The 26074-nt window shown below is 42.6% G+C and overlaps 1 protein-coding gene across 2 annotated transcripts in view; it reads right to left on the reverse strand.

The window, feature by feature from the left end:
- Positions 1–7834: 7834 nt before the first annotated feature.
- Positions 7835–26074, reverse strand: part of NHSL1 (NHS like 1) — a 181595-nt gene continuing 163355 nt past the window's right edge. For both annotated transcript variants that reach the window (XM_066546879.1, XM_066546880.1), the window contains exons 5-7: positions 19706–23119; positions 19034–19163; positions 7835–15568 (exon numbers count right to left, since the gene is read on the reverse strand). In XM_066546879.1, coding sequence (XP_066402976.1) covers positions 14845–15568; positions 19034–19163; positions 19706–23119 — 4268 coding nt within the window. In that variant the 3' untranslated portion in view covers positions 7835–14844. The remainder of the gene's footprint in view (positions 15569–19033; positions 19164–19705; positions 23120–26074) is intronic.

The following is a 26074-nucleotide window of genomic DNA, read 5'->3' on the forward strand; positions in this document are numbered from 1 at the left end:
CACAGGCTTTTCATTAAAAAGGTAGAAAAATGCCAATGTCTTTCATATTTGTCGAGGGTATGAAAGAATCAAACTTGTCTGTGAATTTGGCTCCATCAGTTGTTTTACTTCTGATTTTTCACAGGAATATCATGTCTATGAGAGCTTACTGTCAGAAATTAAGTTTAAGGAAGAAGCAGCAATCAAAACTGTAGTACTCAGAATTTCATAGAATCAAATCACAGAATCAATGAGATTGGAAAAGGCCTCTAAGATCATCAAGTCTGACTTCTAGCCCAGCATTGCCATGCTCACTGCTAAACCATGAAACTGACACATCTACATATTTTTTTAATGCTTCCAGGGATGGTGACAGGGCCACTTTCCTGGACAGCCTGTTTCAATGCTTGATAACTTTTTAGTGAATAAATTTTTCCTAATATCCAATTTAAACCTTCCCTGGTGCAATTTTTTCTCTCTTCTTGTCACTTTTTACCTGGGAGAAGAGGCCAACCCCTACCACACTATGAACGTCCTTTCAAACAAGTTGTGCCATTAATATCATAATATCTTATTCAGCCCCTTTTATATTCATTTGTCCCCACAATGTCAGCATTATTTTATTCTTGAATGCTTATTCTTGTTATTTTTTTCTTGAATGCTTATCTTAGAACTTTTCAGACATTTCCACCTGTGACATAAATAAATACTTCAAAGCAAGAGAGCACGGACAGGCAATCCTCTCCAATCATGTCAAGCACCTTCACAAGTCTACCTTTTATTTTATGTTATTTTAGTGTTTTGGCTTTTTATTTTGTTTGGATTTTTTTTCCAGGTTCAAACTAAGAGAACTGAATGTATGGTTTTTTTAGTTCTTTGAATACTAATGAAGTGAATTCCTTTAGTGGCCTTCCAAGCACAAAGCACAGGAAGCAAAGCCATACTCTTCCATGCCCTACACCATCAGGTATCTTAAAAGGAAAGGAATGTGGAAAAGATCACAAATCAGGATAAAAAAGGTAAGAGAAATGCCCATCCAGAAATAAGCCTCTCACAAAATTGCTTTCTCCTCTCAGATTTCCTATTTTTCACTTCTCTCTCCTTTGGCATTATTTTAATTTTCTGCCAACTCTCTAAAAGACAACACAGAAAGGAAAACTTCCTCCATAGACTGACCCACAGCTGTAGAGAGCAAAAATAAGTGTCATGTGTTATGTTCCACTAGTAATCTGGAGTATCTGTTTGTGATTATAAAACGCTTTGCACAAAATCAGTTTCCACTGCAGGTAAACCAGACAAATTCGAACATATTTCTACAAACACATTTCCCTGCTTGTGTACCAACAACACACCAAATAATTGAAACAGCATCATTAAAAACTCAGCATGTGTTTAGTTCTGTGGCACTTTTTCTCTCACTTTTTCTTCCAGTTTGGAAAACTCACAGCTGACAACACTCTCAGATGTTAGTACGGTCTATGGTTCTTCAGAAAGTCTGTACACCTATATTTTAGAAAAATAAAATAAACTTGTTTATAAACCCTATCTTAACACTCATCCCTTTTTCACTTCTGTTAATGATGCAGAACCTAAATATTTCTATAAATGACTGATTTCTAGTGGTTTCTAGCAGCAAAACATTGTGGTCATCAGGAACTAAAAAATGCTGCTGTCATGCAATGAAAGGGAAGAAAAATAAAAAAGCAGATCCATTAGCACAACCCTTCAGTGTTTGGCTGCATCAGGAAGATCAAAGCAGACAGAGGACATTATTTCAGAGACAGAAGAAGCCACACAAGTACAGTCCTGTCTGGCACAATTCTGAGGCTTTCACAGTGATTCTTTTCCACAGAATTACCAGAAATCATCACCTGGAGAAAAAGCACAGTGCTACATGACAGAGGAGCCTGGTGTCCCTAGTGCATCACTGGTGGCACCTGAGGCGTTGGCATCAATGGGCCCAGTGGTGCCAGGCTGCACCAGGAGGTCCTGCACCTCTCCCTGCTCCTGTGCACCTCCCCAGCCCCAGCCCTGCCACTCCCACCCATAAGAAGGAAAGGCTGAGTGGTCTCAACCTGCCCAGTAAGATCTCTACTGGAAACAAAATAAAATCGTCAAGTTATTTGACCCTTAGAGCATTTTTTTAAATAAAAGTAGCAAGTTAATACACTGGTCACATCTAGATCTGTGTGCCAGTTGTTATAGCAGACTCTATAAAAGAGACACAAAGTAAATTACACTTCCTTTCTCTAAAAACAAGGAAATAGCTACTGTTTGATATTGCATTTTATGCTTTGCAGATCATCCTGTAAGTCAGAGGGCTTATTTTCTAATCCATTATTCTTTATCTAACTTATGCATATCTTATTTTAAATAATGTAAATAGAAATTGTAGGGATGGCAGGCAAAGTAAACTATAATCATGAAGCATGCCCAGATACCATATCTGAGAGCTCCACATGAACAGTTCTCTCTCTTTAGCTATCATCACTTCAAAAGATTATCACCTCCTATACATTTTCACAATTACCTGGATTCCTTCCAAATGCCCACTCCAACTACGAATGAACCACACGGTTGTTGGAGGCACTCATTAATTTGGTTTGCCCAGTTTCATTTATTAACAGATTTTCTGTTTTAGCTGGGACTGAGTGCCAGGAAATATTTACACTACATGCATTAACTTCTAATAAATAACATTTTCTACTTTTGTTAGAAGAAAAAGAATATTTCCAGAATGGTGTGCATTTAGAGCTATTATACTGATTTTTAAAGAGCTGAAAAGAAATTTTCATGATAATGACAACCTGCTCCTCTGACCCAAGTTATGCTGGGCATCACTCCCAGCTATCAGAAGAGGGGAGTTTGGCAAGGCCTTCTCTCCATTAGGCAGCTTCCCATCATGTTTAACAGACAAAAAGATTAAATTCCCAATTTTTCCAGGACTCAGCTTGTTTGGTGAAACTGGACACCAGAACATCCTACAGCTACTCTGGGGGAGGTTGAGTTTCACTGCTGACGGGCCTTGGAGAGTTCCCAGCAACTCCTGTTCACCTGGTCCCTCGTCCCCAGTGCTGGACCAGCCATTTTTAAAGTTGTACACGTTTATTTAGTACTTCTCATAAATTACCACAATAGTAGCCAACAACACAGACCACTCCAACTGGTATTTTTCCAGCTAACACTGTTTTAAACTGTAAATTTTGACAAAATACATATTATTCTTAACCCTACAGCCTCGCTCCCAGTTTGTGACAGCTCCACAGCAAATGTCCCTTTCTGCTCTGCCCACAGCAGCAGGAGAGTTGCCAGTGGCTAAATGATGTCTGGCTCCTTGGGCTGGCATGGGATCAACTGCCCCAAATGGCACTGGGGCTTCTGATGGACCTGTCAGGAGATGTTCTCCTGCATCCTCCAAGTTTCTGGAAATGAGACAGAACTGCTAAAGCCATCCAGGAGCACCAGGGGTACAACACAATAGTGCTGGGACCAAGTGGCAGCTTCATCCAGAGACCCCAGTGACAGTCCATGAGCTCTGTATTGAGCCATTAAGTGTCTGGCAAATCAGCACAGCTGTAAATATTTAATAGCAAATAGTCTGCTCAGAGTAGACAAGCACTTACTCATTTTTGTCTCAGTTTCCTTCCCTAGGCACTCTGCACAGAGGGGCCAGATGGCCTCCCAGCCCCATCAGTGCCTGCTCCTGCGTTCCCTACCTGCACACCTTCCACAAGGGGCACCTGTGGCAGGCAGATACCCTGGTAACAGCCTGAGCAGGTACAAGGCCTTAGAGATGGCAAAAGGTGAGTAAAGGATACATAGGAGGATCAGGAGTGCTTTTTCCAACAGCAGGGGAAGAGCCTGGACATGGCACCAGTTTCCTAGAAAGGCTCACCAAGTCCCTGCTGAGTTATGCAGGTTGCTGCGCAGCCACGAGGATCCATCAGCACAGATTACCTTAACTCACTAGACACAAAACTGCAGCAACCCAGAAGGAGATTCACAGTTCTGGATTTGGAGCCTTGCAGACAGAGGTAATTGGCAAACATAGCATCTACTACTGCCCAGTTTAAACCCAGAGCCTCCACACAGCTGCCAGTCAGGGCACCCTTAATCCAGCTGGTGGTTCAATCAAGGGCACGGGAGATAATGGGTCACAGCAGTCCTTACAGCAGGCAGCTTAAGGACAAGAATGAAAAGCAAAGGCTTTAGAGTCACACCCTGTTCACCAGAAGCATTTTACACAGCTCCTTCTACTTTCCCATTTCTTCCTCTTGAAGAGGCCTGGAAGTTTTGCATGCTCTGGTTCCACTGCTCACCACTTGGAAAGTTATAATGTCAGATTAAATGCAATTGGTATAAAATAATAAAAAAATTATAGGACAATTTCTATACTGTTTAAGGCAACTTGAACATTTGACCTACATACTTGATTACAACCATTTTGAGAGGATTTAAATAGCTGCTTTCTATTCTGTACAGAGGCTGTCTTCAGCTTTGATATAGCTCCCTGAACAACAAATTTTTCCTGGTATGATATTATGAAGGCAAGGATGCTTCCAACAGAGGGAATTACTTCTGTTCTAGGTCACAGTCAAAAAAACACCTATAAATCTTGTAACTCAACAAATTTAAAAGTATTTAAAAGTACCTGTAGCAAGTAGCATTGATAAGCCATGAGAAAACAAGATGCAGCATTACAGATGTCCTCAACTGCAACTGCCTCTTTCATCCTGCTTTTCCAAGCTCCCTCACAAACTAACTTTAACTTGTAATCAGATTTCACCTGTGGCTTGTTTTCTCCAGAACAGTCAAGGGGCTCTCAGCACTTAAAGGAGACCTTAAGCAATCATTATGCTACCGAAATTTAACTTTCTTGGTTAGTCTGGCTAGTTTCAATTAGGTGCTAGTGCTGCTCCAGACTTTGACTTGGCTGCCACAACCTAGCCTAGCCTTCCCAATCCCACAGGGAGCTGTGTCTTTTCTTGTGCCCATCTGTGAGTAAGCTTAGTGCTTCCCAGTTCTCAGTGAGGAGAAAACAAGTGAGTTGAATGAAAACCTCTTAGGAACATCTGTTTTGTCAGCTCTGCAAAGTGCAGGGCCCACAGAGAGCTGCCCCCATTCCTGACAGGCTTGCTACAAAAACAGAGTTCAGGATTAGTAGGGACCCTTCGGATGTACTTCCTTGGGTCACAAGGAGCCTGCTTTGTAGGTGAGGAAAAAGGGTGTGCTGGGTAGCAAGGTTTCCTCAGAGAACTGCTTTAATGAACTGTGATTGTGCTGCACGGGGTCTCAGTCTGTTCTCCTGCTGGCTTTTCTACCCTGTTATGGCCCCTCTGTGAAATCTGTATGAAATCAGGTAATTTCAAAAGCACAAAGTTTCTTTCAGTTTCATGGAAACTCAATTTCAATGCAAGTGACTACAAGAGTGACCTCACTATGGGAAGGACTGTAGTATTCAGCTTTTGTAAGACACTGAGAAAACCCACATAGAAGAAATGCTCCATAAATATGGTGAAAATGTTCTTGCAGTGGGCCCTCTGTGATGCAGCAGAGAATCCAACTAGTCAAAAAGGTACAGAAGTACTGGTGGTTTTACTTTGTTGCTCTCAGAACTACAGAAGAACAATGAAGTTATGATAGATTATTTGCAGAATTAAAGGAGCAAATGCAGACTTTGAACAAGCCACCGAGACAGATGCTTTCTTGAATGCCACACTCTTTAGCTGATCTGCCTGATTTCTATGTGCCATTGTGTAGCATTGGGTGTCCTGTATGGGTTTATTGTAAAGTTGGTTATTTTTCATAAGTTAAGAATTTGGTTTGACCCTTGCTTCCCCCCATGTTCTCCCTCATAATGGTTCGTTTCTTCCACCAGTTACCTGTCCCTCGTTGTAACCAACCCCCTTTCATTTCTAGAAATTTCTATGTCAATCTTCCCTTACCTAACATATGATTTGTCCCCTGAGCCTTTTCCCTCCCCTGGGCCATTCCCATTGGTTCAGTTGTGTCCCTCGCTCCTCCCCCGGGCTTCGTTCGTTGGTCCCTCGTGTCTCCTTCCATCACACCCTTCCCCTTTATAAGTGCCTCCCTAATGGTTTTTCCCTGACACAGTTACCGGCCCCGCCTGGGTCAATAAAGCGCCTTGGCATCCATACGTGTGCCCACTCCTTCCTTCCTTCGCCTCAGTGCTTCGCAGTCCTGCTCTCGCCTGTGTCACCACGCTGCAGACGGAGCCACTACTCGGGGTTCTCTCAGAGAACATGGAGTGGTGGGATTCATGGTCTCCACCAGTCACTCCGGGAGCGGCTAGCCAGCCCCGTCAGCTCCTGTGGCCGTGGGACGAGACTGCACCATTGAGCTGTTTTTACCCACCTGATCTTCTGGAGGAATGACAATATTGGTGGTGCCCCCGTGAGCCTGGTGCACATCCAATCTGCATCCACTTTTGCAGTCTTCTCTTAATGACACTCAAACACCAGAATAATGGAATTAATCTCTTGGAGTTGGATATCTCTGCTGAAGAAAGAGGAGAAACGTGTGGGTCTGCCAGGTGTGGATTAATTTGTGTGGTGCTGTCAACTGGTTTGTGTCCCTATAATCCAAAGGGAATCTCCAGAATAATAAACTTGGATAAAGTACCTACTTTCCTGCATTAGGAATCTAATTTTTCAATTTCATCAACTAAAGCATGTGCTGCCTAGAGACAAAACCTGGTCTGAGTTAGCCTGCAGTACAGCAGTAGTTATTACCCTCCTATGATAGGCATTCACTGGGATAATTCTCACACAAGACCCTCACATTTTTCTTTTTTTTAATCTGACCAAGGCCACAATCAGATTACGTATTACTTTCTATAATCACATTTTCCCTGCTTGTTTGTGTGAGTCAGCACAGGCAGGACACAGGAAGAACCGCAGAAACACAAAGATGACATTTATTTCCCTTACCTCACCGACCAGGGGATCCCCAAAGCAGCACCCAGGCAGAGGCACACAAGTGGGACACAGGCACCACAGAGCTTGGGCCGTGCTAGAGGATCACCAAACCTGCTGTCCTTGCCTGTTTACCAGGGATTCACACAGGTATTTTACCACTGTGCTTTGATCTTTCCTGAAGCAGAGCAGGAATCTCAAGCATGTGTGATAGGGTGCCTCTAAGTCTCTCACAGGCTTATGTTATCTAAACACAGATGTTCTACTTGTCAAACACACAAGGCTAAACAACAATTAGTATGATGTATGTGTTTTTCTACACCCCAGCTGCAAGTCACTTCAGCGTGTTTATAATCCTCCTCACCAGTCTTCTGCTATTATCCCACGTCGGTTCTTCATATCACAATAAAAACATTGTGCCAGCAGGAGCTAGGGAGGGGAGGGAAGAGCTTGAACAGTTTGCAAATGTGAAGGAAAGAAACTGAATCCCACATCCAGTATCTCCTCAGTTACAGACCGCTAAAAAGCGGAATTGAAGACTACCAGGTAAAATTTGAGATTAATATCCAGTGTTCCAAATTAGGCCCTATTTGATGGAATTCTACTTTTGAGGTAGAGTCTCTCAGGACATCAGGCTCTTAAGTGCAAGTCAAGGTGTGCAGCCAGTTATCTTACCAATTTATCTTGCCAGTCTGTTCATTGAAAAATTGTTAAATTCACTGTCTTCTGTCCTAAGGGCCACCTGTTTTCCAAAAGACATACCAGGATCACAGCTTGATGCTAGCAAGATGTTTCAAGCAGGATGAGGAAATACCTGTTGAAAGAGTACTGCTAAGGCACTCTACAAGAATTAATAGATTACATGAGACCTGGTTTATCCAAAGAAGGAAAAATCCAACAAACAAGAGCAACAACCAGAATGACTTTTGAGAAAGGCATTTCAGTTTATTGTCAAGACACTTTCTTCCCTCATTCGTCAGCAAGTATTTTAGATAATTTCTAACATGGACTTCCAGTTCAAAGAGGTCACAATTTCCCAGACCCTGGTGATCATTTGAGAGAGCAAGTTTGTGGCACAGAAAGTAATTTTTTAGATTCTTTGTTCCCAAAACCCAACATGGCTCCACATGAGATTGTCACATCATGCAAAAAACTCATCCCATGAATTTGATGACTAATTTGTTGCAGTCAGTCCTGGACTTCAAAGCTGCACTTCAAAAAAAAAAACAACCAACTTTTATGTTACACATCTTGCTTGCCTTGGGTTGTGCTTAACAGTCTAAAACCAGAGTACTGCTTGTGTTTTTTTTAACTTAGAAATAACCGATCAACTACTTTCCATGTTTCCACATGCCACAGTCATAAATTCTGACAAATGTTGCAAGAAAATGCATGAGCAAATGGAGAAATCAGGCTTAATGTTCTGTGTTGGAATAAATAAAGGGTTGTCTCTTGAATATTACACTGAGGTACTGCTTTTTTCCCTGTGTATCTCATCACAAGAGACCTTTCTGTGGAATTTGTTTGTTTGATCTTTGCCCTGAAAGATCCAAGTGTGCTGTGTATGGGAATATGCCAAGCTCACTTGGGATCACCAGTGGTTTGATACTGTCTATCCATGGCTTGCAAATGGACTTAAGCTACCTTAGACTCAAACTTGGACTTCTGTGCAACTCTGCATGACCTCTGCTCACAGCCACGTGTTCCCTGTGCACCCATTTTCCTTCGGATCTCCTTGCTGAAATGTACTTTTGTTTTGTATCAGGGCTCTATAAAAAAGTAAATACATTAAAATCATTATCATTCCCTAGTCTGTGACTGTTGCACTGACTACATAAACCTGGCCTTTGCTTTTTAAGTCCTTTGCACTACACTGTAGCTCCCAGATGGCACAGCAATTGGCAAAATCACCATCTCCAGGCAGCACATTACAACACCCTGATTAAGGCAAAAAGGATGGGACCATGTCTTACTAAGGCAGCTTCTCAGCTGGTGATGCTGCACTGGGCACTGAATTCTTGTGCCATTGGAATGCTCTTTCCCTGTTTTAAACTGACCTAGAAATCAGGGGTTTTCCCCAAATTTAATTCCCAAAGGCAGGAATTTGTGTGTCCATTTTCTGCAACCCAGTGTGAAGAGACTGCTGGAAATAGCCTATAATTTCTTCTGGAAAATGTACATTGAAGAGATACTTGACTTTTAAAAAAGAAAACATTAGTGTACTACCAAGATGCACATGAACAACATTCCTCTCCAGATAGCAGATAGTTCATTTAGTTTCTTCTATTTCTTGTTTCCAGGATTTCATCTTGTGGTGTTTTAGAATTTTTTGGTTTTCTGGAGATTTTTGTTTTCTTTTGTGTTTGTTTTTGTTTTCATAATTTACATATTTTTTCCTCACAAATTAGTTTTTACCATCTAAACACAGAAGCTAAATTGTTACTGGTTTTTTTCCTAGAGGTAGTGAAAATGCAGAAACTTCTGCTACTTTATATGTCCTGACAAATTTTCCTTTTTTTCCTTCAGCAGCTAACAATTCTGGTTTTATACTGAAGGTCGGTGCACAAATAGACCAGTGTACTACAGACAGAAGCAACTCAGCTACATTGGAACTGGACTTTCTTCTCTATATACCTCCCCACATGCTTATACACACACATTTGGATTCACTATTAACAGAAAATTTCCTACTAAAAATCAATGACATTTTCCATTAGCATTGTTGGGAGAAGCATTGATTGGCCCTTAAAAGGTTGGCTGCACATTATGTGGAAGAACCCAACTGCAAAGAGCTAAATTTGCAACATAAAATGTACTCAACATTCTGCTAGGGAAGCACTATCAAGGCTTTCATCCAGTTTTTCAGGATAATATATGACACAGCACATCTTTATCCAACATTTCTATATTTTACTCTGTTGAGTGTTTATTAATTCACACCAGTTATAACCACAGTCACAATCCAGCACTTGTGTTGCAAGATTTTAATGCTGTACTCAGATTTAAGTTGATAACACCCCTTTAGAACCAAGAAAGTTATCAATTTTGCCCGAAGATTTTTCTAGTTTTAACCATGCAAGAAATCACTTTCAAAAGTTATTCAGAAAATTAAGTGTAAGGGGGGAACTCAGACAGCTACCAAGGGCATTATAAAGCTATTGTGCTCCCTTTTGTGAGTACTGAAGTTATTTTAAATAAAACATATAAGATGATTCCTCATTGCCACACTAAGTTATGTAACACTTTGCTTTACCATTAAAGCCCATCCCTTTAATTCTCTCCTGGAAAAGCAAACAATGCATCATTTTGAATCACTCAAATGTACTGTGGCAATGGCTTTGTTTCAACAGTGACTACTGCTATAAATGACTTTTCCAGAACTTTGTGGCATCCAAAGAATACCTAACAAGATCTATTTGCTTGCAGTAGTATTAACACATTCATCCCTGTGCTGTATGCATGAGTGGCCTCTGTTTGCTTCAGGAAATGACTGAAAGTTTAGGAAGTTACCCCAATGCAAGTGTCTGGAGACCTGTACCCCGTACATTGGAAGCACTGGATGCAGAGTTGTTGGTAGAAATTAGACAAAATCAATCTGAGCTTTGATCTTCCCAATCCCCTTTATTCTTTCCAGACTTCAGGCACAGTGGTTCTATAGAACCCTCCCAAGAGCTGTGCTTCAGCCACCTACCAGTGCTGCCTGAGGTCTCCTAGAGCAGTCCTCACTCCAGCCTACTACTGCTTCTCTAAGCTCACCCAATTTTGTTCATTTTCCTCTTCTAAATTGTTTGGGGTTTGGGGTTTTTTCCTCCCCATGTTTGACTGACTTCAGCCTTCTACACCCTTTGAATTATGATGAAACACACGGGCTACAATTTTTCTTCCTCCTTGCTGTGGCTATTCCATTGTTCCTTTACCTTTTTCTCTCTTCTGTACTTTCTGCACTAGCCTGCCCACCCCATGCCTTAATCTCTTCTCAGTAATCTCCTTGCTTCACCTTTTCTGCCAGTGCCTTCTTTTAGGCCGAGCCTTATGCAGGAACCAGCGTCCCAGTCCGGGTTTCTCAAAGTCCTGTCTTCATCAAATCCACTTCTTATCCAAATCTTTTAACTGATATCCAGCAGCCTTCCAAACCTACTCTCACCAAGCTATTGCTCCTTGCATAACCTTCATTATTTCAATTAAGGTAATAAGTTCTCCTTTCCAGTGTACAAAAAGCAGTGAAGGTTTGTAAATGCCCCAGGGCCTTGTGAATGTATTAACAGATTCACAACGTTATTGGGACCACCTACACCTGACAACAGAACTTTGAACATAAAGGAACAAAACATGAAATGAGTTAATATATGGCAGAATTTAGAAAAAGACTGAAGCTGAAAACCATTCCCAGTAAAATGGACACCAGAAATAAATCTCACAACTAGCTTCAATAAAGATTCTTGTTAGAGGCAAACTGTAGACCAGCTGTAAACTCCAAACAAGCCCTGTGACACTATGATGCATTAAGCATCAGGATGACAAGTCTGCTTTTTTTCTTCAGCACAACCAAGTTTGCATATGTGCCCTCCTCTCCTTCTGCACTGGATGTCTTTAGAAGAGGTTTGCTAAATTTAATCTACAGTTGTAGACCTATAAAACCTCCACTGCAAAACCTCCCAATGGAGGAACATTATTGTCTAAAAAAGTAACTTTGAAGTTTTAAGTGTGACAAAATAATGAACCAGTTCTGCCTGCGGGGAGATGACATGGTGACACCTCTGTAAGAAAGTTACATCAGCTACCAAAGTAAAAGGTATTAGCACCATTAAACATATTTCAGCGCACCTAAGGTATTTCACTACACCTTGTATTGTGTAAAATGTAGTCTTGTAGCAACATCAGCAGGGCTGTATAAACACTGTATTCTGCATGTTAGCCAAAACATGAGCCTTAGCCCAAGTTCACCAGATGTGAGTTTTAGAGGAGCATCAAGGCTGTCTGTGGCCAGAGAGGAAATTCAGCCTGTGCTACATTCAAGTTTAATCTCATCTACCTGCACTGACACCGTGCATTTAAGCCAGGCTTTTCTCAAGTTTCCTGCATAGCCCATAAAAACAACTGGCAGCATCAGCTGGCCATCACCAGGGAGCAAGCTGGCCATGCTCACCCCTACAGGCACTTGATGCAAACGGCTGCAGAAGCTGCAGGCACCAGAGCTACAATTTTGCCCAGTGCATTCATTTTTCACTTAGAAGATTAATCTTAGATTTCATCTGTAAACAATAAACAAAGCCTGAGTGTTATTTATGACACACCATCCTGTCAGGATGGGGGCATGAGGACTGGCTAGCATTTAGCATGGCTTTCTAAGGGATAGCACCTGCTGTGAAAAGGACTAGGTCCTTTCATGTTTCATGAGATCAGCTGAGCAAGACAGATCAAAGCAACACTGGCAAGATGTTTAGTGCAAAACATCCTGCCACTGCTACCTCTTTGTAACAGAATGTAGTTCAATATTAACAATATCTGAAACAATCTGCTTTATCCAATTAGGTTTTATTTTAATTTAAAAAATCAAATGGTTCTTTCAATATAGTTATCATATGAAAATGGTAGAAAGTTTGCTGCGCACCAGTTGATACAACCCTTGTTCCACTGAGTGCAGCTGGATTCAAGTTGTCCATTCCACTTCTCACTCACTCTGCTTATAATCTGGTTCTCCAAGAATTTTAGTTTTCTGCGACAGGTTGCAAGTAGGACAGAAGTAGTAGAAACACTCACATGACACTGGAAAAAGCTTAGGATTATTTAAATGTTTTTAGTCTCAGAACTGAGATACCAAAATGGGATGGATGTGTGAGTACACTTTAGTTGTGTCTAAAGTGAATTAGTAAATTTTGCAATGAAAACTGGAAATTAGTAGCTGGATGCATGGATGATGGCATTCAATGGGTTGCCATACGCTGTGGGACACATCTTTTGAAGGAGATTTTAATCGACTCAAAAGACAATATGGCAACTGGCAGGCTTTTACTTTATTGAAGCAAAGTCACAGCATTTTCAGCACTATTCCCCTCTTGTGAAGGGAAGAGTTAAACGAAGGCCCCTGAAATTTACATAACTAACAAGTAAAGGATTGAAGAAAGAGATTACAAGCATATTTCTCTAAAATAAATAATCTACAAAGAGTGCTTTTTCTTCTTAAAAGCAATCTAAAAATGTAAAAATTCTACAGTAAAGAGATCAAAAGATATTTTAACAACTTTCAATATTTACAAACAATACAAAAACTGCGCATGCCATCAAATGATGCAAAATTCTTATTAAAAATTAAAAGCTTCATTCCTACCAAGAACCAAAAACTCCAGCCAATATTTCAGTTTTAATTAATGGTCTTCTTTACAATTGGAAAACCGTTAAATGTTCTTATTATCTGTAAAATATACAATAAAAATGAACCTCACTAAATTATTAAGGTTAAAAAAGAAGAGCAATACTGCAGGCAAATCAAAAAGGAAAGCGTAACTTATTCTTTGGTAACCGAAAGTTAGCAAGTATCTGTATTTCAAGTGATACAAAGTAATAGTCTCCCCATTTTGACAAATGAAAGACAGATTTCCGGCAAAACACAATTCCCAAGTTTCTGTTTTGAAAGACGGGCTCCACCTACAGCTTTGTAGTGCAAGTCAAATTTCTCTTTCTAATTCAGAAGCACAACTGTCCTGGTTCCGGCCAGGACAGGGTTCATTTTCTGCAGCAGCCAGGACGGGCCGTGGCCAGGACACAGAGGTTATTCTACACCACCTCACAACACTGCTGGGAACAAGGAAGAGGGGCAGCAGGTCACACCTTACCAGGCTCTGTCACCTGTGAGCCATTCACCTTTTTTGTGCGCACTCTAATCATTGTCACTGTTACCGTCCATTTTCTTACTTCACTGTTGTTTCCAGTAAATTTTTATTTTATCAGCCCCCAACTTTCAACTTTTGTGCCTCTAATTCTCCTCCCCAGCCACCCTCAGAGGTAAGAGGAGAGGGGAGTGAGTGAGCGGGTACATGGTTTGGAGTGTTTTGGTGGAACACTAAATTGGGGATTACCATTCCTAAACCATGACCCTTCCGAATTCTGGCTTCATTCATCTCCCACTTTCCTGATGTCTGTGTGCACCCTCCACACACATCCAGCTGTTCTAGCTCTCTAAGGGAATACTCCAGTCAAGGAAGCAATTCACCTGGAAATGTGTGTTTCACCAAGTGAAGGTGTGTGGCTGCACAGCAGCCAGTAGTGTGTTATAAAATCAGCTCCCCTTTCCACCTTAACTACACAGCTCATTTTCCCTCAAGAAAAAGAATCAAAAGTACAGTACCCTGGACCAATCCATAACCTGGTGAGCTCGCTGCTCGAGCAGGACATGCTTCATCAAACGCTGGGCCATACCCCTCTAAGGAGCCATGTAACCCCAGCATCAACCCTGCTACCTTCTCTCAGAGGTGAACGTGCCTCATTGTGCCTCCCTCTGCTCAATGAATGCACTACGCTGCATCACTACAATGCTTTTGAACCAAATGTCCAGCTTGTACCACAGGAGCCTTCCCATTTCAGGCTTATTCCTAAATTTTGCTTGCACAATTGCAGTCTTAAGAAAAACTTCACACCCCTACAGACTCTGAGAAAACTTCCCCACCCCACCCCACAAGAGAACTTCTAAGGCTTTACATAAAAAATTCAACTGTTAACATTCTTCAAGCCACAGACCACTCATTCAAAGCAAGTGCTCCCCACCCCAACCCAACCATGCAGAACCGTCGTCGCTTTAGCATTTAAACATACACATGCAGTTCGTGGAATAAATGCTCAGCAAAGTAACCTTGTCCTGGTCTGGGCTTTCTTCTGGAATCTAGTCCCTGTAATTTTCTAGACTAATATCCAATGCCTTTTGTCACCCTGCCTTTTAACTTTCTTCCGCTGAAGAGTTTAGATACTTCCTTGAAGCACCTGGTTGAGTCATTAAGTCTACATGGGCTGGATCCAAGGTCTCCTTGCAGCCTGCCTCCTCAGCATACGGGAAGTCATTCATGTCCATTTCATCACTGGTAAACATATCAAGCTGCCCCTCTTGCTGCTCTTCCAAAGTCCTCCGGACCCTGCCCTCGGACTGTTCCACCACTTCCCCATCTCCTTCACTAATGACAGTCATGGGGCTGCTCTGGATGCGGTTGCGGACGTTGTACTTGCTGCTGGCAGCAGACGGGGGTGTCCGTGACCGGCCGTACCTCGTGCCAGAGAAGGACATGCTCCTTGGCATCAGGCCCTCACTCTTGGCCCACTCCTCCTGGGCCCGTCTGCTCTTGCTGGGCGAGCAGCTGGCAGGGCTGTCGGAAAGGTCAGGGGGGGCGTCCGTCTTTGGCCGGTGGAACCGCGGGTCCGTGTTCTTCAACATCTCTGCTGCAGACATACGGGAACTGGTGTCACAGCGACTCCCTTTCTTCAGCAGCAGGGCTTTGAAGTTGTCATTGCTGGTGCTGCTCTTGCGAACGCTTCTCTGGATAGATCCGGCTTGTTTAAGGGTAGCTAGGTTTGGGGAAGCACCAGTGGGAGTTACGGGGGGCGACGGAGAATGGTTGCGGGTACGGTCGTCTTCAGAATCTTTACGGCCAAGGACTTTCCTTTTGGATCTGAGTTTGAAACACACACACAAAAAAAGAGGATGACACAAAACCAAAAATTTTTACCTCCTCTAATTAAACTCAGTTTAGAGGGATGACAATGAATTTAAGCTAAAGCAGAGACAGGGAAAAGGGAGAAGTGATCTAAATCTAAAGCATGAGTAAGAACACCACCAGAACTGTACAGGCAATAATGCAGGTATTGAAGGTATAAGTTTATTACTCTTTTTCTGCAAATCTGGAACAATGAAACTACTAAAACTGGCAATACTGATGTTCAAAACACTTTAGTAAATTTAGTGAATCGGGTTTTCTGGAGTCAATATTCAACTGCTCAGACTGATGTGCTGTAAGTATTTATACTCCATGCTGTTTTTCTGTTAATTTGGGGACTTGATTCAAAATATGTCATCTAGAGTATGTTTTGTTTTGTTTTGTTTCATTTTACAATTTGACACTCTCTGGAGAATTTGAGGTGTAGTTTAGTGCACTTTCCTTCAGAAAAAAGGACACAGCAAAGCACTGCTGCTGAAGATGGAGCAAAGGGAGCCACATGTAACAATTCTAAATTAAATTATTGAAAAACCCCATCCCTAATCCAAATATTAAATAAATAGAGAAAAAACCTTTCCAGCTCCTCTCAATATGCACAGATAAAATTCACAGTTATGTTGGTGCTCTGTCATTGCAACTTTCAACTAAATGAAGGAGAGACCAACTTCCTGACAAGAAAGTTATCTTTCCAAATGAAAGAGCTTGTCTATTTAGATGTGAAGTGCAGGGACAAAACACACACAAAAAAAATTAAGAGATAACCATGGAACTGGGAATATATGGAAACTGGACTTTTACTGCCTCATTTTCACATTTCTAGAAATCTTAAAAGAAATGTACATGCCTGGTAGCTATAATACAGCTGCTTTGTTTCTTTGCTGACTGAGCAAGAATTAATTAAAAAGGATTGTATAAAGCCTAATTTTAAATATGGTATTTTGGCAGAAGTTTAGAACAAGTCAACAGACTTCTCAGAGATATAAAATTATCATCCTATAAACTCCGTATTAATTTTTATCAAGCATGTGTTCAACCCAGACCATTCCCCTTGTAAAACAGATTTCTACTTAATGTGATCTTTAGCTTTACTTTCTTAAAAGCCTTGAGATTTTGCCAAGGCAAGCTAAATGTGTTCATGTATCGCAGCCTACTGATAATTAAAAAACCCCTGAAAACAAAGAAGCAGGATCCATCAGCTGAGTAGGTGGCAGCAACAGACACTGCTATAGGCTGTGCCAAGACTTTGGAGCAATCCAGTCTCTCCCCTAAGTGGTGAAGTTTATGCATAGCTCACTTGTGATGCCCCCACAGGCAGCTGCACCAGCTGTTATTTTCAGCAGCTGCTGCTGCCTCCACCTGTCCTTCTGGAATAAGAATGTAATACCAATGTCCATTCAGCCTGAGAGTTAATGGACACAGAAGACAGCAAAGAGATAGAATGATGACTTCAGGAGCAGCCAATGTGGGAACCTCATCTAGATTTAACTGTGCCTTAGCGCTGTAGGCAGCAGATGATTTTGGTGCTCGGATGCTCTGCAAGTCTGTATGTGAACATTTGTGTGCATTTGTTACAGGGAAAAGATTTTCCTTCATTACGGTTTTGGCTGCCTGTGGGTATCTTTTAAACACTGCAGTGCTGGGGCTGTACTGTTACCAAACCCCAAATTAAACTTAAAAAAAGAAAAAATCAGTTGCAAAGATCTGCACGGAAAGACTATTATCGCAGCTTGGAGTGATCTGGTAAGACTGTGAATGCAGTGCAGAGCAGTCAGCTTGCTGTCAGCACCTAGCCAGCTTTTCTCAATATGTATGAATTATGGAAGAAACTTGAAATTAGGAACCAAATTTGGTTTTGGTGGCTTTTCAGACACAGACAGGATATATGTTCAAACAAAACTATGACTTAAAACTTTGGACTGTTCTTCCTGTCCTTAATGCACATACACTAAATTTCTTATCTTGCTCCAAATTATATATTCAAGATTGCCAATTACTGAAGTAATATCTCTTAGAAACAGTGGGGGAAAACCAAAACTTTTTTTACTAACTAGCAACCAAGGAAGAAAGTGGCTGAAGTCCAAAGCCAGTAAAAGCAAGGTCATAATAAAAAAATGTGTCAAGCAATTCCAAGTATGTCACATCCAGTTCCATTGTCCACTTCCCCACGAACTAATGAATTACAAATATGTGCGTATCACAGAAATCCACTCTCTATCTGCATACACAAAGGAGAATGGCTACTGGCCAGAATACCTCATTCTAAAGCCAGATTTGACACAGCTCTAGAGAGTGCCATGCAACATGAATGCAACAGACCGTTTTCAGAATGGCTCATACAGGCCAAGTCCTAAGGGCTAACAATAAATTATAAAAAGTCAGTATCATATATATATAGTTTTTGTAAGGTCTGGAAAAGACTTGTTTAAAAAAATGAAAAAAACATAGTATCTGCATCCAGAATGCTGCAGCCTCCCAGCCGCTCTCTTCCCGTCCCTCATTCCCGATGCACAGATGTGCAGACTGAGTGAACACCTGGATAATTCCCCACTCCCGGGCAGGGAGGCGGCCCCTCTGCGGCTGGCAGAGCGCGGCGCAGCCACGCGATGGCGCTGGCGCCACGCCCAGCCCGGCCCGGCCCGGCCCGGGCGGCTCCGGGAGCGCCGCTCCAAGGGACCCGCGCTCCGGGCTCCGCCTTTAGGGCTCCTGTCCTTGGGGCTTCCTTGGGCTTTCTTCTTCCTGAGCACCTAACGTGAACAGCACATAAATCTAGCTGCCATTCGGCAGGATTTTGTTTTCAAGGGAAATGAATAATGCCACTAACAATAGACCCAGTACTGCACATTCCATTCATGAACCCGTTTGACACAAAATACCCGACCTCAGGCTGGATTATGGCAAACTATAATCCAGCATTTGCCATATGTTTTGCCATATGACTGACATGTTGCGTTACTTGCCAGTTTCAGCCACGCTTGCCATGAAGCATTAGCGTTGAGCCTCTGTCCCAAACTGCACCATATAAGCAGCGAAGAGAGTAAAAAGAGATGGAGAAGAACGAGAATGAAAACAAAAAGATACACAGAAAAAGCAACAGTAGAGTTAATATGGCAGATTGAGAACAGTACAATAAATACTAGACGTAAATTGATATTTTAAAGGGCAAGGTATTTACAGTATAATCTATATCCATTTAATCTAGTTGGGTTTAGTTCAGAATGGATTAAATACATTTATAAAACAATAATATGCAAGTTCTTTTCCTCATCTTTTTCACATATAGCCTTAGTAGAAAGTTGATAAATATGTGCTTTCTGTTAAAGCCACGACTGTAGTAATTGGGTATTCAACAAAACAATGTTAAATTTATTTCTGAGAGACCTACCGGACCTGACAGTAGAGGAAGGGCAGTTTCTACAGTACCTGTGAATGGCTGCAAAAAGATCCTCAGTAGTCCTTGGTCTTGCTGGTGTTGCCACTCCATCTGTCTCTTCCCCATAACTACTGCTTGGCAGGAATGAACTACTGGCTGTGTCTGATTCAAACACCTCCACTATGCAAAGAGAACAAACAACACAGTCAGTCTGTTGTGCGAACCCCCCGGGCACACAGTCCTGAAATCAGCTCTTGCTGCCTCCAAGGAGAAGCATCCGATGGACTGAGTGAGTGCAGCACTGTCATTATTGTGATTTCAGATCAATGCTTGCTTAGGGAACTGCAGTGCATGAAATACATGCCTGTGCTTGCTCATGCCTAACAGGCGGAGAACAGTAACAAAAGAAAATTTGTAGCATTTCCACTAAAATGCAAAACCAGTATTAACAAATTAACTGCTTTTACAGCATTCTTTAATACTAGCGTGGTTAAATAAAGCATCATTTTTTTTTCCATGTCTGCAACAATGAGAAGTCAGAAAGGAATTGTATGAAATGTCATACAATATTAATCAGATCCCTGCAACTTTCTTTTTTTGTTTTAGTTGTAACAATCACAAGAAGATCTGCCTTCTACAGAATGCCACCTCAATGCTAGGATCCCCACCTTCTTCAAAATAGCTACTGCTGCATCTGAATTAGTCAGAGAAAAGAGACTCACCACTTTCGTTCTCTTGAGATGGGTGCCCGTCAGTGTTACTGCCACTGTCTTGGCTGCTGCCTGAACTGCTTCCTTCATCAAAAGCAGACTGCTCCTCCTGCCTGGGTTCCTCTTGAACTGGTGATGCAGCAGGCTGTACCACAAAGGCATTCACTCCCACTGTCTCAGAGAAGGTGAATCCAGCAGCTCCTCCCTCAGGAACCAGGCTGCCAGAGTCCATCTCGCTAGAACCGAGTCCATCTGTAAGACAATTTCTCGCCTCCTCAGAGTGTGCAAGCACAGCGTCTCTCTTAGTTGGGCTTCTGGCAGTATCACCCACTTCAGCTGCTTTCTCCACTGTAAGGTCTAACTGTGGAGGTGGAACCAAAAGGAACAGTTTGGGTTTCTTTGAAATAGGAGGTGGTTTCTTGCTTGGCAATACACCCTGAGTCTTGTCAGGAGATGCTGATGACCCCTGAAGTGACATGCCAGAAGGGAGGTCTTCACTCTGCACTGAGGACTCAGGTGTGTCATCAGTGGCTGACCCCAGAGCATCATCTTCAGAAGATTTCTTTGCACCTACTGCACTCACAGGCTTTTGATCACTGTCAAGTACAGGTGCGTTATCAGAGAGAATGAGAGGAGAACCCCGAGACAGTGTTTGAACTGCATTTTTAAATGAGGTGCCTTGAGTTTTCACTTCCTCATTGCCTAAGCTGGTACTGAGTTTTAGTGAGAGAGATGGCTTTAGCAAAGACTGTGATGATGAATTTACAGTATCCTTTTCCTGAGAGGTGGTTTCAGAAGCAGATTCAGTTGATGATTCACCTTCTGTTGATTTTTTCACAGACCTCAACTGCACCATTTGCAGTGCTTTGGTGGTTACTAATGGCATCACAGGTCTTGATGAATCTTGCCTGTTGAGTGGCTGTTTCACTGGACTGTAGCAAGAATCTTCCTGGTTGCGTTTCTTAAAAGAATACTGTGGGTATATTGCTGCACCTTTTGTTATTTTGGGATCAAGTGGTGGTGCTGGTGGTGGGACAGCCAAGGGGCAAGAAGAAGGAGGAGCAACAGGGGAAGAGAATGAACTGATGGAGGCTTCTTGAGGAAACCATGGGACAGTCTGGGCAAAGGTAGAACTTACACTGGCTTCTGGTGGAGGAGGGGGGAACGTGGGAGAGGTCGACAATGGTGACAGATCCATTACTTCTGCTGGAGGAGGAGGAGGAGGAGGAGAAAGTTCAGGGCAATGCTGAGATGTTGGAAGAGGAGGTGGTGGAGGAGGTGCACCAGAATCCACAGGAGGGCTCAGGGCAGGGTCCAGTTTCTTCACACTCACACTCCCTTCAGTAGATGTATTTGAAGAAAGAGAAGTGGACGACGAAGACATGGAGACTGAAGACAAAAGAGAGGACTTCCTTTCAGGCACTTTAGGCTTCAGCTTGGATTTCCCATTTCCTGATGATGCAGACTTTACAAGTACAGGCACTGGAGTAAGCGCAGTGGGTGTGTTGGACTGGCTGGAGTACCCACTCGATGGCGATGTGACTCGGTGGGATTTCTCCGGAGAAGCACTCTTTGGTTTGGCCAGTCCACTGGGCACTTGTGGCACAGAAGCCCTTGAGCCATCACTGAAGTGGCTGATGCTGTAATCGCTGAGAGCAGATGAAGTACTGGCAGAATGGGTCACGGGAGATTTCACCTGGTCATCTGCCACCGCAGCATAGTCACTGTAGTAACCCCACTGGTCAGCATACTCTGACTTTATGCTACTTGTTTCACTCTGGGAGGGAGTGACTGTGCAGATGGAGTAGAGGTTTGGAGCAGTGGTGGACATCATGCTGCTGCTCGCGCTGACCGAGCTTTGGCTGCGTGAGCGCAACACCCAGGGATCCTCATAATCACTGCAGGGGCTCTGGGAAGGGGAGCTGCCATTTTTGCACTTGAGATTCAGCTGAAGAGAATGCTGGAGAGTGGCAATGAGGGTTTCATCAAGTATCTGTCCATTGGATTGGGCTTTTTTCTTAGGCATCCTTCTGAGTGAGTCTGTTCTGGATGGTGGCAAAGGTGGCTTCTTTGCCTTTTTCAGTGAGATGTTTCTTGCAAGGGATTTGTCACCTTGGCCTAAGTGGTCATCCTGAAGTTTCTTCTCCTTTCCTTCAAAGACGTTTATCACGCTGTCTCTGGGGTTCTCAAAACCATTACTACTGTTGCATGGCATGTCTGCCTTCAATCCAGAGTCCATATGCATGGAGCCATAATAGCCATCATGGTCCACAGAATACAGGGAAGTAGAATCCTCCCTGATTGACGTCCTCTCCAGGCTACTGCTGCTCAGGTTGCTACGGGGCGTGGCACAGCCTGGTGTCGTACAAACCACCTTGCGTGAAGGGGTCTCGCTGCTCTCTGAAGACTTGTACAACCAATGCTCCGTGCTGCTCACTGCTGCCTGTGCTTGCTCCCCAGAATAGCTGGATTCGCTCCGACCATCGCTGTCTTGGGAAGGGCTTGCTAAAGCAGCAGTGTTCCTACAGGTGTAGCTCATGCTCTGCGACCCAGCCTCTGCATTCCCAGGAGTGCTTAGAGAGACAGCAGAGTCACCAAGAGAAAGCATCATGACAGTGTTAGATGGGATGGTATCTGAAGTCTGCGAGTGACGTGTGGAGCTACTCTCACTCCAGTTACCACTTGAAGAATGGTGATCTTCTTTCCCACTTACTGCACTGCTGGCAGCAGGATTGTCTCTTGGATTTGGAAAGGCAGTGGAGCTGGACATTTTACTATCCAATGATCCAACACTCTGGGCAGCATGAATAAGGATAACTTCTGAGGAGGATGACAGTGTTGCATTGGGTATGATGCTTGTTGAGTAAGTGGCATGAGGAGAGACCACACATGCTGGGCTTGAGGACTTCTCGCTGTCACAGCTTCTCACCTCTTGGGACTTCGGCCTTGACGGGGTCCCCATCGTGGGATTACTCCTCAGATGCACAACACTATCATCCACTTGCAATTTACTTATCTGGTGGGGTAAAGTGCCAGCAATGTCTTCTGTCTGTCTTGACATCATGCTCTGTGTCTGATCTAGGGACTGCAGAGACACCCTCGCACCAACCCGAGGCAAGCTGTGAAAACTTATGTCGTTATTTTGGCGAGAAGCAAATATAACTGCAGCAGAATCACTCATCACCGACATGTTTCCAGAGGAGCTGGAGAACTGGGACATCTGGGCTGCAATGCCTTGTCCTTTTTGTGCTCGTATTCTTCTCATTGAAGGGGGCACAACTTTAACTTCCTCCGTCTGGCAGCTGGTGTCCTTGGTTTCAGAGCGCTGCATGGCGGAGCGATAGCTGTCTAGTCTCCCTAGCGTGGAACAGTGATCTGGGACATACATGGAATGCCCTCGGAAATCACTTTGGCCAGTACCAACTGCTGGAGTCAAAAATAAAATAATTATTTCCTGAAGCACAAATTCACATTTATCTTCTCACTCATTTAAAAAATACAGCAACCCATCAAACTGCTCGATCCCCATGCTCCTGCAGGTTTATGCCTTCTGAAGAAGAATCTGCAACAATGGATTTTGCAGAGCCATCGTCTGTTTTCTGCATTTCTCTTCCCTTTTTCCTTATTACCAGGAACCTTCTGCTTACAGAATCGTCTCTGTTCCTGCTGCACATTCGACACATGAAATCCTCTGTTTATGACATGGTAATAATTTCCATAGTAATCAGTTGTGTCAGAAACCAAGTAGTACTGTTTGACTTCCAGCAGGCAACGCAGCAGGAACAGACAAAAGCCTGAGAAACGTGAAGTGTGTTCCCATGCTAATGCCTCATGCAATAAAGAAAAGGGGAAGGAAATCTGGAGACTAATATGAATAAAAGGATCTACTTTTTACAAGCATTACACTTCAGAAAAAACTGTTTCAGGAGACAAAGATAGCTCTCCAAGTCCTGCAATTTGTCTGAAAGAATGCTAACACATGGAAACATGCATTGTTTTACCACAAGTAATACATACACTGTAACAGCATTCATATAAGCATTATTCAACACTGCAAAGAAAACCATCAGGTAACGTTTCTCCATACAACTACTTTCTATGTATCATAAAGGAAAAACAGTAAGAACTGGGGAAAAGAAACAGCTGGTATTGATGATTGTCTCATCCTCAGCACCATCAGGAAATAAAAAAATAACCACTTTTTCTAAAAGAAGGAACAATCACATATTGGCATAACTCCTCCCAACCCCCAACTTTGAAGACAATGGAAATCAGTTTTAGTTCAATATATAGTTATCACTGGGTCAACAGAAAGGATTTTAGGGCTCTTTTAAATTTACAATTTTATTGGTAGCTGCCTTTTAAAATCACAAAGCAGAGGACCGCTTTAAAATTAGTCTGTGTAAGGCTGTTGCTTTTGAATTCAGTTGCATTGCTGTATAAATAGCAAGAGAGAGGCAGGCATGCTGCTGGAGATGCTGGTAAGGATGCGACACATATGTCACTGTGGGGGAGAACTGGTTATTTCAAGTCTCTGCCTTAGTGAGTCTCAGGAGCAATAAAGTAGCATGCCTGAAAGGAATGTTCTCCTTTCATATTTACTATATGAAACTGCATTGGGAGGATAGGTATTCTTATCATGCAGCTTTAAAAACACCACCCAAAGGACATTTAATCATCCTCATTCTTGGCAGGCAAAAGAGGCATTTAGGGTAAGGAAAAGAGGGCTCTGAAAAGGCTACAGTTAAAGCAGCACACACAAAAAAGATTGTTTACTTCTTTTCCTCAGGCATGTAAGTAGTCTTTCAGCAGCTTGAAGCCTAGTTAGCTTGCTTTGTGAAAATTCTCTTGCTCTCATAAAAATGCAGCCTCTTTCTGCTTCTGGTAGATGTTTGCTGCAAAGCTAGATACTCAGATGCTGGCAAATGTCTTGGATAATCTAATATGAGATATTGTCAGAACAGATGGACTACTGCAGCCAACCAAGAGAGAGATCTGCATATTCTGTATACAGTTATTGAACTGTACAGTAAAAAAAAAATCATCCTTTCCAGGTATATTTTTTTTCTATGGAATCAGTGCACCCCTTTGGTTAAGACAGAGAAAAGTATCAAAACAGATGTTACAAATGTTTCTGGAACCATGACATAACCAATTCTAACTGTCGGTCAATTAAAAATATCTGGTAACAAAAATCTGCATGCCAAAACATGTAAATAATCAAAGAGATGGGTATTTTTCTTCTTCTGCCACAGTGAAACACACACACACGCACACAAACAAATACAGATGAGACAAGAGGATTGTGCTGGTGGAGAATGAAGCTGTCAGCATTACAGCAAGTATCTAATACTGTCACACACTGACCTGTGGCTGAGAGCATGTGTATGTGGTACGTCTGTACTGTATTCACAGAGGAAGCTAAATGCACCCTCATTCACAAGTAGTATAATGCAGATGGGTGGTTTATGTCTGTTCAAAATGTTACTGCTAGAGAAGGTAAATGGTGAAGTGAATCAATGCTGGACTTGCTAACCTCACCTTCTCCTTCCAAAATAAGGAGAGTTAGATTCATTTATTGGGACATACTGCTCATGGCAAATGCACAGTGATATCTGAAAAAGAAAATTAATGGCACTGAATAGAAAAGGCCATTGGATAAAGGAGGCCACTGATGGCTATACCAAAATGCCTGGTGCAGCATCTCCTGCCCCTTCCCTTGGGACACACCCCAACAGAGCCTGGGCACTGCTGGCTGCCCCAGCCAGAGCAGCACACTAACAAGAGGGCAGCATCCACAATCAGGTGCAGGATGCTGCTGAGAATCAGTGCTTACCTGGGTTTGTTACCAGAATAGATGTCAATTATGGTCCAGCCTAATATGCTCTGGGAAACTGCGTAAATTGACTCAACAGCAGCAAATGTTCCCACCCTTAATACTGCAGGGAAGCCTATCAGAGCAAGTCTTTGCACTGGTGTGAAGACTGGCCTCTTCTAGTTTGAATGATTCAGAGCCCAAATAAACACAGGATTATGGAGGGCAAGACAGCCCAGCTTCAGACATATAAACTACAGGGCAACATTCTTACATTGCTCTATGGGCTATGATCAGGGAAGGAATTTTTCATTCTTGTTACTATTACAGGAACATAACTTTGAGGTTTTAAATTTGGGGTTTTTTTAGAAAAGCAGCATATTCTGAAACTCTATCAGCTTTGGTTTTGGCTTTACATGTATGCACAATCTCATGCAAAGCTGTGAGGATTTAGTCTTTTTATAGTTCTGTTTTCTGAAGAGGGACAACAGAAATCTGCAGGGAAAATGGTTCAAAAAACCAACCAGAGGAACATTTAAGACTCAGGTATACTGGTAAAATGCTGA

This window comes from Molothrus aeneus, chromosome 3 (assembly GCF_037042795.1).
Source record: "Molothrus aeneus isolate 106 chromosome 3, BPBGC_Maene_1.0, whole genome shotgun sequence".
NCBI lineage: Eukaryota > Metazoa > Chordata > Aves > Passeriformes > Icteridae > Molothrus > Molothrus aeneus.